Source organism: Caretta caretta, chromosome 19 (genome assembly GCF_965140235.1).
Source record: "Caretta caretta isolate rCarCar2 chromosome 19, rCarCar1.hap1, whole genome shotgun sequence".
Lineage (NCBI taxonomy): Eukaryota > Metazoa > Chordata > Testudines > Cheloniidae > Caretta > Caretta caretta.
In genome coordinates this window covers 19,098,825-19,114,865 of record NC_134224.1, presented here as the reverse complement: position 1 = coordinate 19,114,865, position 16,041 = coordinate 19,098,825, and the positions used below count along the sequence as shown (strand labels likewise).

Genomic DNA, 16,041 nt, shown 5'->3' with positions numbered 1-16,041 from the left:
GGGGGGTGCTCAGAGGGGCACCCCCAGGACGTGGCAGGGGGTGGGGCCCCCGGGGAATTGGGAGGTGTTCAGAGGGACGCCGGCGGGGGGGTTGTTGGCTCTCGAGGAATGGGGGGTACTCAGAGGGGCGCCCCCAGGACGCAGCAGGGGGGTGGGGGCTTCCGGGGAATGGGGGGTGCTCAGAGGGGGGCCCCCAGGACACAGCAGGGGGGTGGGGGCCCCCAGGGAATGGGGGGTGCTCAGAGGGGCGCCCCCAGGACGCGGCAGGGGGTGGGGCTCCTGGGGAATGGGGGGGGTGCTCAGAGGGGCGTCCCCAGGACACGGCGGGGGGTGGGGCCCCTGGGGAATGGGGGGGTGCTCAGAGGGGCACCCCCAGGACGTGGCAGGGGGTGGGGCCCCCGGGGAATTGGGAGGTGTTCAGAGGGGCGCCAGCGGGGGGTTGTTGGCTCTCGAGGAATGGGGGGGTACTCAGAGGGGCGCCCCCAGGACGCAGCAGGGGGATGGGGGCCCCCGGGGAATAGGGGGGTGCTCAGAGGGGCACCCCCAGGACACGGTGGGGGGTGGGGGCTTCCGGGGAATGGGGGGTGCTCAGAGGGGGGCCCCCAGGACACAGCGGGGGGTGGGGGCCCCCGGGGAATGGGGGGTGCTCAGAGGGGGGCCCCCAGGACACAGCGGGGGGGTGGGGGCCCCCAGGGAATGGGGGGTGCTCAGAGGGGGGCCCCCAGGACACAGCGGGGGGGGTGGGGGCCCCTGGGGAATGGGGGGGTGCTCAGAGGGGCACCCCCAGGACGCGGCGGGGGTGGGGCCCCCAGGGAATTGGGGGGTGTTCAGAGGGGCGCCGGCGGGGGGTTGTTGGCTCTCGAGGAATGGGGGGTACTCAGAGGGGCGCCCCCAGGACACAGCGGGGGGGTGGGGGCCCCCAGGGAAGGGGGGGTGCTCAGAGGGGGGCCCCCAGGACACAGCAGGGGGGTGGGAGCTTCCGGGGAATGGGGGGTGCTCAGAGGGGCGCCCCCAGGACACGGTGGGGGGTGGGGGCCCCCGGGGAATGGGGGGGGTGCTCAGAGGGGCGCCCCCAGGACAGAGCGGGGGGGTGGGGGCCCCCAGGGAATGGGGGGTGCTCAGAGGGGGGGCCCCAGGACACAGCGGGGGGTGGGGGCCCCCAGGGAATGGGGGGTGCTCAGAGGGGCACCCCCAGGACACGGTGGGGGGTGGGGGCCCCCGGGGAATGGGGGGTGCTCAGAGGGGCGCCCCCAGGACACAGCGGGGGGGTGGGGGCCCCCAGGGAATGGGGGGTGCTCAGAGGGGGGCCCCCAGGACACAGCGGGGGGTGGGGCTCCCGGGGGGGGGGAGTCCAGGCTCTCTGGTCCGCAGGCCGTGGGCGGGGACTCGGCGCCCGGCCCCGTTTCGCGCCCGAGCCGTGTGGCGGGTAGGACGAGAGACGACGTTAACCCCGAAGCCTAACGACAGCAGCGCAAGGCGACGTCTCGGCCGCCGGGGACCCCGCGGCGCGCCCGGCACGTGGCCAGGGCGGGGGCGGAGCTTGTCTGGCGGGCCGGAGCGGGCAGCGCCCGCAGCAAAGATGGCGGCGGCGGCTCAGCCGCTCGCCGGGGCCGCGGCGACCGGAAGGAGCGGACTGCGCCTGCGCCACCCCCGCCACGGTGGGAGCCGATTGGCCGGAGCGCTGCGCGCGCTGCGTGTCGGGCTCGCGGCCTGGGTGGCTGCTTGTGGCGCGCAGAGCCGCGGTTTGGGGCAGGAGCCGAGCGTGTCTGGCGGGGAGTCCGCGGCACCCGCCATGTGGAGCAGCCACGGTGAGGCGGGGCGGGCGGGCAGGGGGATGAGAGGAGGCGGCGGGGGAGGGGCTGGCAGCGCGGTGAGGTGGTGTCGTGGGGGAGGGGCGGGAATGGGGCGATGAGGTGGGGGGGGTATCAGGGCGGTGAGGTGGTGTCGTGGGGGAGGGGAGGGGGTGGGGGGGTATCAGGGCGGTGAGGTGGTGTCGTGGGGGAGGGGAGGGGGTGGGGGGTATCAGGGCGGTGAGGTGGTGTCGTGGGGGACTATACGTATATCTATTCAGGGCGGTGAGGTGGTGTCGTGGGGGAGGGGAGGGGGTGGGGGGGGTATCAGGGCGGTGAGGTGGTGTCGTGGGGGAGGGGAGGGGGTGGGGGGGTATCAGGGCGGTGAGGTGGTGTCGTGGGGGAGGGGAGGGGGTGGGGGGGTATCAGGGCGGTGAGGTGGTGTCGTGGGGGAGGGGAGGGGGGTGGGGGGGGTATCAGGGCGGTGAGGTGGTGTCGTGGGGGAGGGGAGGGGGTGAAGAGGGGGGGTATCAGGGTGGTGTCGTGGGGGAGGGGCGGGGGCTGGGGTGATGAGGTGGTGGGGGGATATCAGGTCAGTGAGGTGGTGTCATGGGGGAGGAGAGGGGGTGGGGGGGGTATCAGGGCGGTGAGGTGGTGTCGTGGGGGAGGGGAGGAGGCGGTGGGGGGTATCAGGGCGGTGAGGTGGTGTCGTGGGGGAGGGGGTGGGGGGGTATCAGGGCGGTGAGGTGGTGTTGTGGGGGAGGGGGTGGGGTGGGGTGGTATAAGGGCAGTGAGGTGGTGTTGTGGGGGAGGGGCTGGGGCGATGAAGTGTGCGAGGAGCTGGCAGGTGAGATGGGGAGGGAATGGGGTGATGAAGTGGGGGAGTAGCTGGCAGGGGGTGATGAGGTTGGGTGGTGGGCTGCAGGAGGGGTGATGTGGTGGCGCAGGTAGTGGGTTCCTCTCTCTCCTGGTTGTGGGGCTGGCAGGCATGTGTCTCTCCCTTGTGAGGTTCCTGCAGATGGCTGAGCCCAGGCTGCTGCTCCTCTCCATGGCCTGCTGCCCAGCATCCCCATGAGCTCAGCTTTCTGGTCCCTCCTCTGAGCTTTGATGGGGTTTGGACTTGGGTGCAGGTTAAAAATACAGGAGGCTGGGGAGCAAGGCTTGGGGTGGGGGGAGTGTTATCTTCCTGTCTCTCCTGATGGAACCACCTCAACTCCAGTGTGGAGCCTCATGTTATTTGTCGGTGGTGCCAGCACTCACTGTTTTATCACAAGTCGAATAACATTCGGAGCTTTTTTAAAGCTCCAGTTCCTGGAGTTATGTGAACATGTGAGAATCTCAGCTTTCCCTCTAGTGGACACGGTTGCTGGAAAAAACCTGAAATTATGACTCCAAAAGCTCAAAAATTATAATGTAAATAACCCCCCCCCCAAACTTACTATATTTTGTCTAATTTTAAGCCAATTGCTTGACTTTTTTGGGTGTAATTTATGGCTTTTGAACATTTGGGGTTGGCAGCACTGTGTTATTAACCCTGATTCTTTCCCCTCTTCCCCAGGTGGCTTTGAGAGTGGCTATGGAGGGTCTGCAATTAGTGGGGGATACACACAGTCCCCAGGGGGGTTTGGATCTCCTGCAGCCACCCAGGGAGAAAAGAAACAGGTATGTGGTGCTTCCTAATCCAGATAAGGATTTGAGAATGGGAGAGTAGGGTTTAGCCCACAGGTGCCTGGTCATACTGGGGAGTTTTAGTCTCTACATTTCTGTCATGAGAATGAGAAGGGTTATCTACACCTCTCCAGCACAGAACAAATTGTGCAGCGTTAGGAACAAACTTCCCAATATAACATTTAATTGGGAAGCAGTGATGGGAGGAGTACAGTAGCCTAGGAGCTACCACTGATTTGTTTTGTGAGTTTGGGCAAGTAATTTATACTCTACTTTGATTTCCCCATGCAGAATAGCTATTTACCTCACTCACAGGGTATTGTGGCTTAATTAAACTTCACAGCTGTGCTATAGCTGCAACCATCATTTTATGACGACTGACCTGGTTACACTAAACCTGGCTGAGCTGTGTCCACTCTGCATCCCTCCCCCCCCCCCCCCCCACAAAAGAATGTATAAAATACTCCTTTGTCTTAACACCTACCATGTTGCCTACTGTGTTTGTATCAGGGAAAACTAGGAGAGCTATCCCATATGTTCTCAGCAGAGGATAATGGAGCATGAAGGACATGCACCTGGACCAATACCAAGAGTGCATAGGAAAAGCTGTAAGGAAGGAGGAGGACAGCCTGTTACAACCCTGTTACGCAAACTTAGTTAGGCTGTCCCTTCTACGTAGTAAAAAACAAACCCAGTGTTATTACTTGAAGGAGGAAGACGACCGTGTGCCAGCCTAGGCCACTAGGAAGGGCAGCCCATACTTAACTGTTGTGATTCCTAAAGGTATCAATTTGTGAGTGAACTCAAACCATGGTTAGAGCTGCCTGTGGCACTAACTGGTCACAGACTCAGTTAAAAATCATTATGCTGACATGGCCTCAATATTTGTAAATCACCTTGAACATCTCAGTCTCAACATGAGTCAGCAATGCAATGCTGTTGCAAAAAAAGCAAATGCTTGTTGTAGAAGCTCCTTCACTGGAGGTTTTCAAAAGGAGGCTGGATAGCCATCTGTCTTGGATGGTTTAGACAACAAATCCTGCAGGGAGTTAGACTCACTAGATGACCTTTGTGGTCCCTTCTAACGCTATGATTCTAGCAGGACCTTTGGTCTGACCCAGTGGGGCTAGTCTTATATTCTTATGATCTAAAGTGCTTTGCTGAGAATTAACCACAACAGTGTTACTGGTTTATGCTGACTTCATAAGAAACATACAGAAGTTATGGAGACACAGTCTTACTCTTTGGGTAAAAGTGCTTTTAGTACCTAACTTAAGACTTTAAAAAGTGTATTTCAGTATTTACAATTTGTGGAAAAATAAAATTTCTAGTTTTGTTTTTTCTTTTCAAAGATCAAAAGGTGAAATTTTCAGTCTTTTTTAAATTCTCTTTTGCAGAGATCCCGATCCCAGAATATTGTGCCATGTACAGTGTCTCAGTTACTTGCTGCTGAGCAGATTGATGAGACATTCAAGATCCGAGAAGTAGAGATCTCGCAGGTAAGTGAAAAATGCTGCTGAGTAGGTATTTGTTGTGCAAATGGGTGGGAGAGAAGGTGGTGGTGTGTAAGTGTTAAATCTTAAACTTCTTTGGTCCTAAGTTTTTCCCAAGTAAACTGATCTCAGTTTCTTTTTCAATGCAGGTTGTTATCATGGGGATAATCAGACAGGCAGAGAAAGCACCAACCAACATCCTCTACAAAATAGATGATATGACTGCAGCCCCAATGGATGTCAGACAGTGGGTTGATACTGATGTAAGCACCAACTGAGGTTTAGCGTTGAGACACTAAGTGTGAATTCTGATACTTTCTTTCCAGGAATGATGGAGGAAATAGTATTTACCTTGTAAATGTAAACTAAGCCCATAGTATAGCTGATCAGCAGGACTACAGACTGATGTCACAAGTTTAAACTCAATTAAATATCTCACTGACTGCTTTTTTTAAACTGAAAAGACACAAAGGCCCAGATTCACATAGGTACTTAGGAACTCATGTCATAGAATCATAGAATATCAGGGTTGGAAGGGACCTCAGGAGGTCATCTAGTCCAACCCCCTGCTCAAAGCAGGACCAATCCCCAATTAAATTATCCCAGCCAGGGCTTTGTCAAGCCTGACCTTAAAAACTTCTAAGGAAGGAGATTCTGCCACCTCCCTAGGTAATGCATTCCAGTGTTTCACCACCCTCCTAGTGAAGAAGTTTTTCCTAATATCCAACCTAAACCTCCCCCACTGCAACTTGAGACCATTACTCCTCGTTCTGTCCTCTTCTACCACTGAGAATAGTCTAGAACCACCCTCTCTGGAACCACCTCTCAGGTAGTTGAAAGCAGCTATCAAATCCCCCCTCATTCTTCTCTTCTGCAGACTAAACAATCCCAGTTCCCTCAGCCTCTCCTCATAAGTCATGTGTTCCAGACCCCTAATCATTTTTGTTGCCCTTCGCTGGACTCTCTCCAATTTATCCACATCCTTCTTGTAGTGTGGGGCCCAAAACTGGACACAGTACTCCAGATGAGGCCTCACCAATGTCGAATAGAGGGGAACGATCACGTCCCTCGATCTGCTGGCAATGCCCCTACTTATACATCCCAAAATGCCATTGGCCTTCTTGTCAACAAGGGCACACTGCTGACTCATATCCAGCTTCTCGTCCACTGTCACCCCTAGGTCCTTTTCCGCAGAACTGCTGCCTAGCCATTCGGTCCCTAGTCTGTAGCTGTGCATTGGGTTCTTCCATCCTAAGTGCAGGACCCTGCACTTATCCTTATTGAACCTCATCAGATTTCTTTTGGCCCAATCCTCCAATTTGTCTAGGTCCCTCTGTATCCTATCCCTGCCCTCCAACATATCTACCACTCCTCCCAGTTTAGTATCATCCGCAAATTTGCTGAGAGTGCAATCCACACCATCCTCCAGATCATTTATGAAGATATTGAACAAAATCAGCCCCAGGACCGACCCCTGAGGCACTCCACTTGACACCGGCTGCCAACTAGACGTGGAGCCATTGATCACTACCCGTTGAGCCTGACAATCTAGCCAACTTTCTACCCACCTTATAGTGCATTCATCCAGCCCGTACTTCTTTAACTTGCTGACAAGAATACTGTGGGAGACCGTGTCAAAAGCTTTGCTAAAGTCAAGAAACAATACATCCACTGCTTTCCCTTCATCCACAGAACCAGTAATCTCATCATAGAAGGCGATTAGATTAGTCAGGCATGACCTTCCCTTGGTGAATCCATGCTGACTGTTCCTGATCACTTTCCTCTCATGTAAGTGCTTCAGGATTGATTCCTAGAGGACCTGCTCCATGATTTTTCCGGGGACTGAGGTGAGGCTGACTGGCCTGTAGTTCCCAGGATCCTCCTTCTTCCCTTTTTTAAAGATTGGTACTACATTAGCCCTTTTCCAGTCGTCTGGGACTTCCCCCCGTTCGTCACGAGTTTTCAAAGATAATGGCCAATGGCTCTGCAATCACAGCCGCCAATTCCTTTAGCACTCTCAGATGCAACTCGTCCGGCCCCATGGACTTGTGCATGTCCAGCTTTTCTAAATAGTCCCTAACCACCTCTTTCTCCACAGAGGGCTGGCCATCTACTCCCCATGTTGTGGTGCCCAGCGCAGCAGTCTGGGAGCTGTCCTTGTTAGTGAAGACAGAGGCAAAAAAAGCATTGAGCACATTAGCTTTTTCCACATCCTCTGTCACTAGGTTGCCTCCCTCGTTCAGTAAGGGGCCCACACTTTCCTTGGCTTTCTTCTTGTTGCCAACATACCTGCAGAAACCCTTCTTGTTACTCTTGACATCTCTTGCTAGCTGCAGCTCCAGGTGCGATTTGGCCCTCCTGATTTCATTCCTACATGCCCGAGCAATATTTTTATACTCTTCCCTGGTCATATGTCCAACCTTCCACTTCTTGTGAGCTTCTTTTTTATGTTTAAGATCCCCTAGGATTTCACCGTTAAGCCAAGCTGGTCGCCTGCCATATTTACTATTCTTTCGACTCATCGGGATGGTTTGTCCCTGTAACCTCAACAGGGATTCCTTGAAATACAGCCAGCTCTCCTGGACTCCTTTTCCCTTCATGTTAGTCCCCCAGGGGATCCTACCCATCCGTTCCCTGAGGGAGTCGAAGTCTGCTTTCCTGAAGTCCAGGATCTGTATCCTGCTGCTTACCTTTCTTCCCTGTGTCAGGATCCTGAACTCAACCAACTCATGGTCACTGCCTCCCAGATTCCCATCCACTTTTGCTTCCCCCACTAATTCTTCCCGGTTTGTGAGCAGCAGGTCAAGAAAAGCTCCCCCCCCCCAGTTGGCTCCTCTAGCACTTGCACCAGGAAATTGTCCCCTATGCTTTCCAAAAACTTCCTGGATTGTCTATGCACCGCTGTATTGCTCTCCCAGCAGATATCAGGAAAATTAAAGTCACCCATGAGAACTAGGGCATGCGATCTAGTAGCTTCTGCGAGTTGCCGGAAGAAAGCCTCATCCCCTAGTCCGGTGGTCTATAGCAGACTACCACACTACATCACTCTTGTTGCTCACACTTCTAAACTTAATCCAGAGACACTCAGGATTTTCTGCAGTTTCGTACCGGAGCTCTGAGCAGTCATACTGCTCCCTTACATACAGTGCTACTCCCCCACCTTTTCTGCCCTGCCTGTCCTTCCTGAACAGTTTATAACCATCCATTTAGGTGCCACTGACATTCTTAAAACTATTGTCCAGCTGCTGCCTAACCCTGTAGGTGCTTATGTTTCCACTGGTGAGCATGTGCAAAGCCACCCAGTCCTGACACTACCCCATGGCTAATGAGCAGCTTGGAGTCCTCGTTCAAGCCAAAACTGCAGAGCAATTCTCAAATTAGGCTTTCCCCCACCTATCTTGCCAGACGAGCCCAGTCTGGCAGGTGTGCTCAGAGTATGTCTAACCCTCACAAAAGACTGGGGGTGGGGAAGGAAGCAAGTGAAGAATGTTCCAGGCTCAGGTGTGTGTGTCTGTCTGTCCCAGAATACCCAGTAGTTAGGTTAGGATGTGGGAGATACAAGTTTGAATCCCCACTTTGCCTGGTGTGAAGCAGGAAATTGACCCTGACTTGCCCACTATTGGTTACAACACCCTCCCAGTTATATCTCTGGCTTTCTGTGAAAGGGCTTATCTGACTTGGGGGCCTAACTCCAGGAGAGGGCTCATGGCTGAGGATCCTGAGCGGAGACAGGTGCTTCCCTCTGGGCCATAAGCCCTGCCTCTTTCCTTTGTATTTCACTCTTGGCTGGCTTAGACATCTCCCTGCTCAGCTTACTGGCTTCTGAGAATCCCTGTCTTAGATGTGTAACTCTCCATATAAGATGTGAGAAGCCTGGGTGTCTAACTTGGGGCTGAGAATATCACTAAGTAGCAGGGATCTAGGAGTCCATCATTGCAATGCCTGGGCAATTCCTTTGTGAATCTAGCCACGAATGCCTGATCTGATCCCAGATATGTTGAGGTACTTCTTAGTAATACGTCCTTTGAATAGGTCTATTATTGAGCACTGGAAAATTCTCCTTTACCTATTCTACATGTACTTATTGCATGGGAGTTTTTGTGTTCTGAGAACAGAAGAGATCCCCCAGTGGATAATTTGGCTGTATCAAAAGAGACTTGTTATCAGTGCTTTATCTGACCTATGTAAACCTAAAAGAGCATCCCTCTCGCAGGGACATTTAGTGTTCCTGGGGAATTATTCTCTTGCAAGCCCAACATTGTAGTATATATGCTTCAGGATGTTGATGATGGGGCAAGGTTCTTAAAGAATGTTGTTCCTTAACCAAACTGAAGAAGAACATGAGCACGTCTTCCTCTTCCCCTTCCCTTTTTAAAAAAATAAAAACACTCCTGGTGCCTCTGGGGACTTAGTTTGATTACCTACTGGTGTCATACATGGCTGTGCTTAGGCAAGCCTAAAACATGTACACTGATGAGTTGCTTGTCTTATTCTCACATACACTAAGCCAGTTTGTTCTCAACCAGGGGTATACTTAGCAGTACCAGGCGGTATATCAGCTCATCTAAATATTTGCCTAGTTTTACAACAGGCTACATAAAAAACACTAGTGAAGTCAGTACAAACTAAAATTTCATACAGATAATGATTTGTTTATACTGCTCAGTATGCTATACACTGAATGTTTCAGGCTTGGGGCCGGGGGGGGGGATGTCCATCTGTCCCAGAATACCCAGTAGTTAGGACACTTATACGGGATGTGGGAGATACAAATTTGAATCCACACTTTGCTTGATTGGGTATAACTGGGAGGGTGTTGTCTCTTTGGCTTTTCATGAGAGAGCTGAAATGTAAGTACAATATTTTTATTCCAATTGAATTATAATTATATGGTAAAAATGATAAAGGAAGCAATTTTTCAGTAATAGTGTGCTGTGGCGCTTATATTTTTATGTCTGATTTTGTAAGCAAGTAGTTTTTAAGTCAGGTGAAACTTGGGGTATGCAAGACAAATCAGACTCCTGAAAGGGGTACAGTAGTCTGGAAAGGTTGAGAGTCACTGTACTAAGCTTATCATTTGAAGAGATGGAATCCCTCTCTATCCTGAAACCACTTTATCTTAAACTAAGGCATGTCTCTAGTTTCCTTAGACTCTCCCATACCAATATAGTAATGTAGGCTGGCATTGACTGACACTTAAAAGAGACATTACAACATATAACTACAGGCAATACCTAGCCAAGGTGAGCAAGTTTGAGACAATTAGACGCTGTAAACTTGAAGTGCAGTCAGCAGAATGAAAGGCGGTTTTATGTCTTCCCCAAGACCTGCAGTCAATGTATATGGCTGTACAATTGAATCGTCTTGTACAAAACATTTTTTCTCTCCTGTTGCTATATGAAAGACCGTCGAAATGGGGCAAACTGACTGTATGAAGGACATAGTGTAACTGACTAAACAAAGTGCTGTGAAATGCACAATGTAAACAAATAGAGACGTTTTCTCCTACTGTTTCAGCTACAGTGATCATTAGGGTTACTTGTAACAACAATAGTTGATTTAGTTGGGGATTGGTCCTGCTTTGAGCAGGGCGTTGGACTAGATGACCTCCTGAGGTCCCTTCCATCCTTGATATTCTATGATTCTATGAATAGGTAAGAAAACTTCCAAACAGGAATGTGTAGCTTTTTTAAAAAAGATGGGTGTCTCTCTTTATGTAACTTAATATTGCTAATAACTGAGAAAGGAACTGCAAGGACCAAGCAAATCTTTTCTCCTTTTCTCTCCCCCCCCCCCCCCTTTGTAAGGAGGCAGGGAGTGAGAATGTTGTGGTGCCCCCAGGAACTTACGTGAAAGTGGCTGGTCATCTTCGATCATTCCAGGTAGAATCCTGTTCTTTACTTGTATGACTTCTTCTAAATAGCGAGGCTGAAGTGATTGCTGAAGGCTTGGTGCTCCCTATCTGCTGCTTCTAACAGGGCCTGCTTAGGGATTCTATTGCATCCTGTCTGGGAGCCTGATTGTGTTCCACCCAAGTCTATAGCAGCTCCATTGGCTTCAGTGAGGCTTGATCAGGTCCCTGGTGAAACACAGTTCAGAGGCAACATTTAATTTTAGACAAACCTTGTCACCTACCAGCACAGCCAATGCCTGCCTTCAGGAATCTGTTCCCAGCTTGGCTACTAACTATTTTGCCTTCTTACAAATGTTGCATTAATAGGTGCCCATTCCAGACACCCTGATAACAATTCATATCAACAAACATATTGCCATCCAACATGACATGCACACGATTCATTTTTATCATAGATTAGTAACTAGTTACACCCACCCCTGCCACTGTATCTGCAATAGTAAACGTAACGGGAAAATCTCTCCCCTCAAACTGTCCCCTTCTCAAATGCAAGAGAGGAGAACCTTCAAGTCATGCTGCATGGCTCAACAAGTTGTTTGCTACTGACTAAAGTAATTGGCGCCAATATCTAATCTCTCAGCATCACTTTGACCTCTCATAATGTCGCTCATATGATGCCTTTGTTTGTATGGTAGTAGTTTCCAGAGGCTCCACTCAGGTTACTGGGGAACCCGTTGTGCTAGGCACCACACAAATGTATGGTTCCTGCCTCAGCAAGACTGCAGCCAAAGAAAGGAGCTGAGCAGTCGTCATTTCAGTAACATAATAAGCACTTATATGGCACTGTACATGTAAAACACAGTACAGATACTAGTTTGCTTGAAAGCAAGCCTCTGCGGTTTTTTTCCCCTCAAACTTCTGACTTAAAAGAAAAGGCACTATTTTGCCCCTCTGTTAATACAACTTTAAAAAGGGGATGAGTTCTAATTCTCTATATAGTATTAACACTGCTTTTAAATGGGCACTGGTATACTGGACTTTCCAGGATTCTTTCTCTGCTGTGGACAGCCACTGCCACCTTGACTGTACAGTGTTATTGGGGTGGGGTGGTGGTATATCTTTGAGATAAATTACTCCCATGAAGGTCTGTCACATTCATATAATGTGAATCTGTTCCTGGGGAAGTTTCAGATTAGGGCTAACTTCCATAACTTTGTCACTGATTTTATGGAAACAAACACTGTTCCCATCACTGTTCCTCTGCTCTTTAGGGCTGTGGTTGCAATGTGTTTTTGCAGATACATTAAACACGTTCCTAGTGTTGTAATCTCCCCAATTGCTTTTTTTCCTCTCCAAAAGAATAAGAAGAGCCTGGTAGCATTTAAGATCATGCCTCTTGAAGATATGAATGAGTTCACCACACACTTATTGGAAATCGTCAATGCACATATGGTCCTCAGAAAAAGCATCATGGTATGTCCTTGTGTCTCTTCTCTGCTCCAGCCCTTATGCAGAACAATGTTCCAGGCTGCCTCCATAAGAGGTTCTTGGAGGAAGTGGGGTTTAATGTGGCAGCATAGATAACTTCAGGAAGTAGGAGGTTGCTGTGATCATGATGCAGTCACCCTGGCTTTCCCAGAGAGATTTTTGCCACTGTGGTACAGCCAACCTCCACTAGTCTCTATTTGGGATCACTCTGTCTTATTACTGTGGCCTTGAAGTAGCTTGTGACCACAACTGTTTTATTCTGTAATTTTAGACATCATCAAAAATGCCTCAGTCTCTGGGCTCCTTTGGAATGGGTGATATGGCAAGCTATGGATGTGGTAGTAGTGTGCCAGTGAATGGACTTACAGCACATCAGAGTCAGGTATGTGTGAACAGTAATTTGCCATTACAGCAATACAGCAATCGCTGAGTGATGATGAATGCAATGTGATATAGGACAAATCAAAGATTGGTTATTACATAAAGGTCATATTCTAGCCTTCATCTTTTTGGTAACCCTTCCATTGACTGGTGGGAGTTCAGCCATAGCCTGAAGGTAGTAAGTCGTGCTAAACTTATGGCAGACTCATGAGCTGCAACTAGAAATGGAATTCAGCTCTCCCTGTGGAAGGAATGTCTCTTCAGACTCTCCAGTAATAGGAAAAGTTGCAAGCATTCTGCAAATGGAGGCAATAAATTTGTGCTCAGTAATAGCAACATGCATGGAGTGGAGGCAATGCTGTCTGGAGTTTTTTACCTAAGTCTGTGGGAACATGAAATGGAAGAGTCTGATGTGCTCTTGAGTCTACTGCTAACCATGTCTATAACTTCTTACTTTGTCAGGTGTTAAATTTGATTAAAAGCTGCTCTGATCCAGAAGGCTTGAGCCTGAAGGAGCTGAAATCCCAACTACATAACATCAATATAATAACAATCAAGTAAGTATACAGAGACAAAGGATGTTCTGGAAACCAAAGCTGTCTTCGCTGAACCTACTTGGTAGTACCTGGCAGACGGAGAGTGTGATAAAGAAATGCACTGGCTCACTGTAGCATGCACTAGTGCTGGGACTCCAGATGTAGCCTCACTTAACTTGATGGATGGAACAGTAGTGAGTGTTGGGGCATACATCCCATTACTTCTTTCAGGTCAAGAATCTTTTTCCTCAGCATATCTGTGTAGAATTAATGGTGCATTGCTATTACCAAGGTATTGGTGGGATACTCACTCTCATCCATTATTTACAATAGAGGTTAATTTGAAAAGACTTCTCTAAAACAGAGGTGCCCTTTTAGCAGGTAGCTGTCACAGAATGACTTCATCTGAGGACTTAATAGGCTTAAAGGTGAATTCCAGAGATCTTGCTAAAAACTCGACTTATCTGGGAAGATTCTCGGAAAGGGATGAGTCTATCCCAGACAGAACAGCACTGTCTTTAAACAGTTTGATATCCTGAAATGTTTGTTTACTATGCACTCCCTGGCTTCTCTGCCACAGCAATATTGTACCCCCTGCCCTTCCCTCCCTCCACGTTAACATAGAGCAAGATCCATTATCTTCCCACACTTTCCTTTCACACTGACCAGTTTCTCATGCTTGGTGTCAGCCCAGATCTAAACATTTCTTAAAACTTCAGCAAGATGAGCTGAGTAGCTGGGGTTGAGTGGGACACCGATGAGCTGTATCACCTTGTAATACTGTTTTTACATTTGTGTAAGTTACTTGTGACTGAAAGTAGTATGGACAGTATGTCTGTTTCTGTTACGTATTTGAATTTGAAGCCCATCTTGCATATCCTGGATATCAGGCAGAATTTAGTGAGGTGGACTGGCTTCTTTCTTCCTTACTGTCTCTTACCCTCTCCTCGCCTGACCCAGCCTCCCTGAGTGTTGGGAAGGTGGTGGGGCTCAGCATGTCATTTTAAATCTTGCCATTTTCCATATCCCATCTCAGTTTGCAACAGGTAGCCATAGCTACTTCCTCTAGCTGAACAATGTTAAGTGGTGGTGTTTTCCTCCCATAGATGGCAGGGGCTGGAAGCTATTGGGTGGGCCACGTAGGCTTGCCCTTGGGAAGGTGTGTGCTCATCCTGAACAACTTTGTTTCCCTTTGACACACGGAGCAACTGGGCTTGCTGTGGAGGAAGGGCTGCTGAGGCATTTGCATGGGATGCTGGAGGAGAGCAGTGGCAATGATCTGAGGACATGCACCCCAAAAAGAAGCTGTCGATAATGAAATGGTTGTTTTTTCTTCCTCAGGCAAGCGGTTGAATTTCTTAGCAGTGAGGGACACATCTATTCCACTGTGGATGACGATCACTATAAATCTACAGATGCCGAATAAAGGTGCTTCTGAGAGTTGCCCTATCCTGCTGGGTTTGGTTCCATGCAAGCACCAATCTATGCTGTAATTACAGTACTATGTGTACATATCTTAAAGTAGCTCTACCAAGCTTTTCTCTGCAGAAGGTGATCTCTGCTACTTACATCTCTTGAAAGTTGCAGTTACCCTGTGAGCATCCAGAATTCTCAAAACAAGAGCAGCAAAGTAAATGTACAGTATTCCCCTAACCAGACTCAAATAATATAATGAGACAGAGTGACTAAAGCTTAACCAGGTGTTCGGGGGAGAAATGACCTCCGTGTGAAGAACTGGAAGCTTCAGAGCCTTTGTTCATCTAGTATCCATCTCATACAGCACCACTGGTAAGAAGGGGAGAGAGTGGGTCTGCGCAGCCTTGTCACTGGCAGATTGTTCTGAAATGGCTTCTCAGCTTGGCCAGCCTTCAGCCTGTTTAGTTGATAAAGGTGGGATATTCTTAGATAGCCTGCCAAGGTACAGTGCTTAAGAATAGTCTACTTTCTGCACTTCTTACATCTATATTTGTATTACAGGATGATCCTGTTAATGAAACTTTTGATATTCCAATAAAGCTTTTTAGTTTGTGATGGATGTGCTTGTGGGCAGTGGCGGATTAATGATTTTGCTGCCCCAGGCCCTGAAATAATTGCCCCCTTTCCCCCACCCCCCGCAGCTCCCGGCCCCCCCGCCACAGCTCACCTCCAGTCCGCCTCGTCCCCTGAGCACGCTGCTGGGTCCTGCTCCTCCCTGCTCCCTGCCTGTGCTTGTGCACGAAACAGCTTCGCGAAGGAGGGGAGAAGTGGGGGGAACGCGGCACACTCAGGAGAGGAGGTGGGGCCGGGGTGGGGGTTTGGGGAAGGGGACCAATAGGGGCAGGGAGGGGGCGGGGAAGGGGTGGAGTTGGGGCAGGGCTGGGGGTGGAGGGTGCAAACAGGCGCTGGGGGAAGCAGCCTCTGGCTGCTATTATAAATTTGCCGGCCTAGGCGTTAATACGCCGCTGCTTGTGGGGGGCATTCTCAAAGGTAGAAAAGCTTCCACCTTGATGGAACTTACCCCTGGCATATTCCCTGAACTGAATAAACAGGTTCTGTACTTTCTCCCACTGCAATGGAAAATGCATGAGGCCTTTGGAGTAAACTTTTTTAAAGGGTTAAACTTTCACAAAAACTGAACACAGTAGAAAGTTCAGAAACTAAATGTAACACTCCAGGATTTTTGTCTTTATTAAAAACAAAGACAACTTAAAAAGTTCCAATTCTGCTGATGACCCATGTGGTGCTCACTACACAGTTCATCATGTTGAACTTTTTTCTCTCTTAAAAAAAAAAAAATTCCTACTTTAAAAACAAAAATAAAGCACTAATATTTAGGAAATGCCAGAATTAAG

General features: G+C 49.8%; 1 protein-coding gene across 2 annotated transcripts; it reads left to right on the top strand.

Annotated features, from left to right (window-relative positions):
- The first annotated feature begins 1,564 nt into the window (after window positions 1-1,564).
- RPA2 (replication protein A2) lies at window positions 1,565-15,245 on the top strand. 2 transcript variants are annotated; one of them, XM_048825910.1, is made up of 9 exons: window positions 1,565-1,808; window positions 3,349-3,452; window positions 4,856-4,957; window positions 5,101-5,214; window positions 10,759-10,833; window positions 12,165-12,278; window positions 12,565-12,675; window positions 13,137-13,231; window positions 14,552-15,245. In XM_048825910.1, exons 1-9 carry the CDS (start codon window positions 1,580-1,582, stop codon window positions 14,634-14,636), a joined length of 1,029 nt encoding a protein of 342 aa, XP_048681867.1. In that variant the 5' UTR covers window positions 1,565-1,579; the 3' UTR covers window positions 14,637-15,245. The 2 variants fall into 2 exon arrangements, with proteins under 2 accessions (XP_048681867.1, XP_048681868.1); XM_048825911.1 differs by lacking the exon at window positions 10,759-10,833 and having other exon boundaries at window positions 1,652-1,808.
- The last annotated feature ends 796 nt before the right edge of the window (window positions 15,246-16,041 follow it).

Excerpts from the sequence above, each read along its gene's own strand:
- RPA2 (XM_048825910.1), top strand. The coding sequence starts at position 1,580 with ATGGCGGCGGCGGCTCAGCCGCTCGCCGGGGCCGCGGCGACCGGAAGG. Across the intron at positions 1,809-3,348 it reads CGCCATGTGGAGCAGCCACG|GTGGCTTTGAGAGTGGCTAT; the intron begins GTGAGGCGGGGC and ends CCTCTTCCCCAG. Across the intron at positions 3,453-4,855 it reads CCCAGGGAGAAAAGAAACAG|AGATCCCGATCCCAGAATAT; the intron begins GTATGTGGTGCT and ends TCTCTTTTGCAG.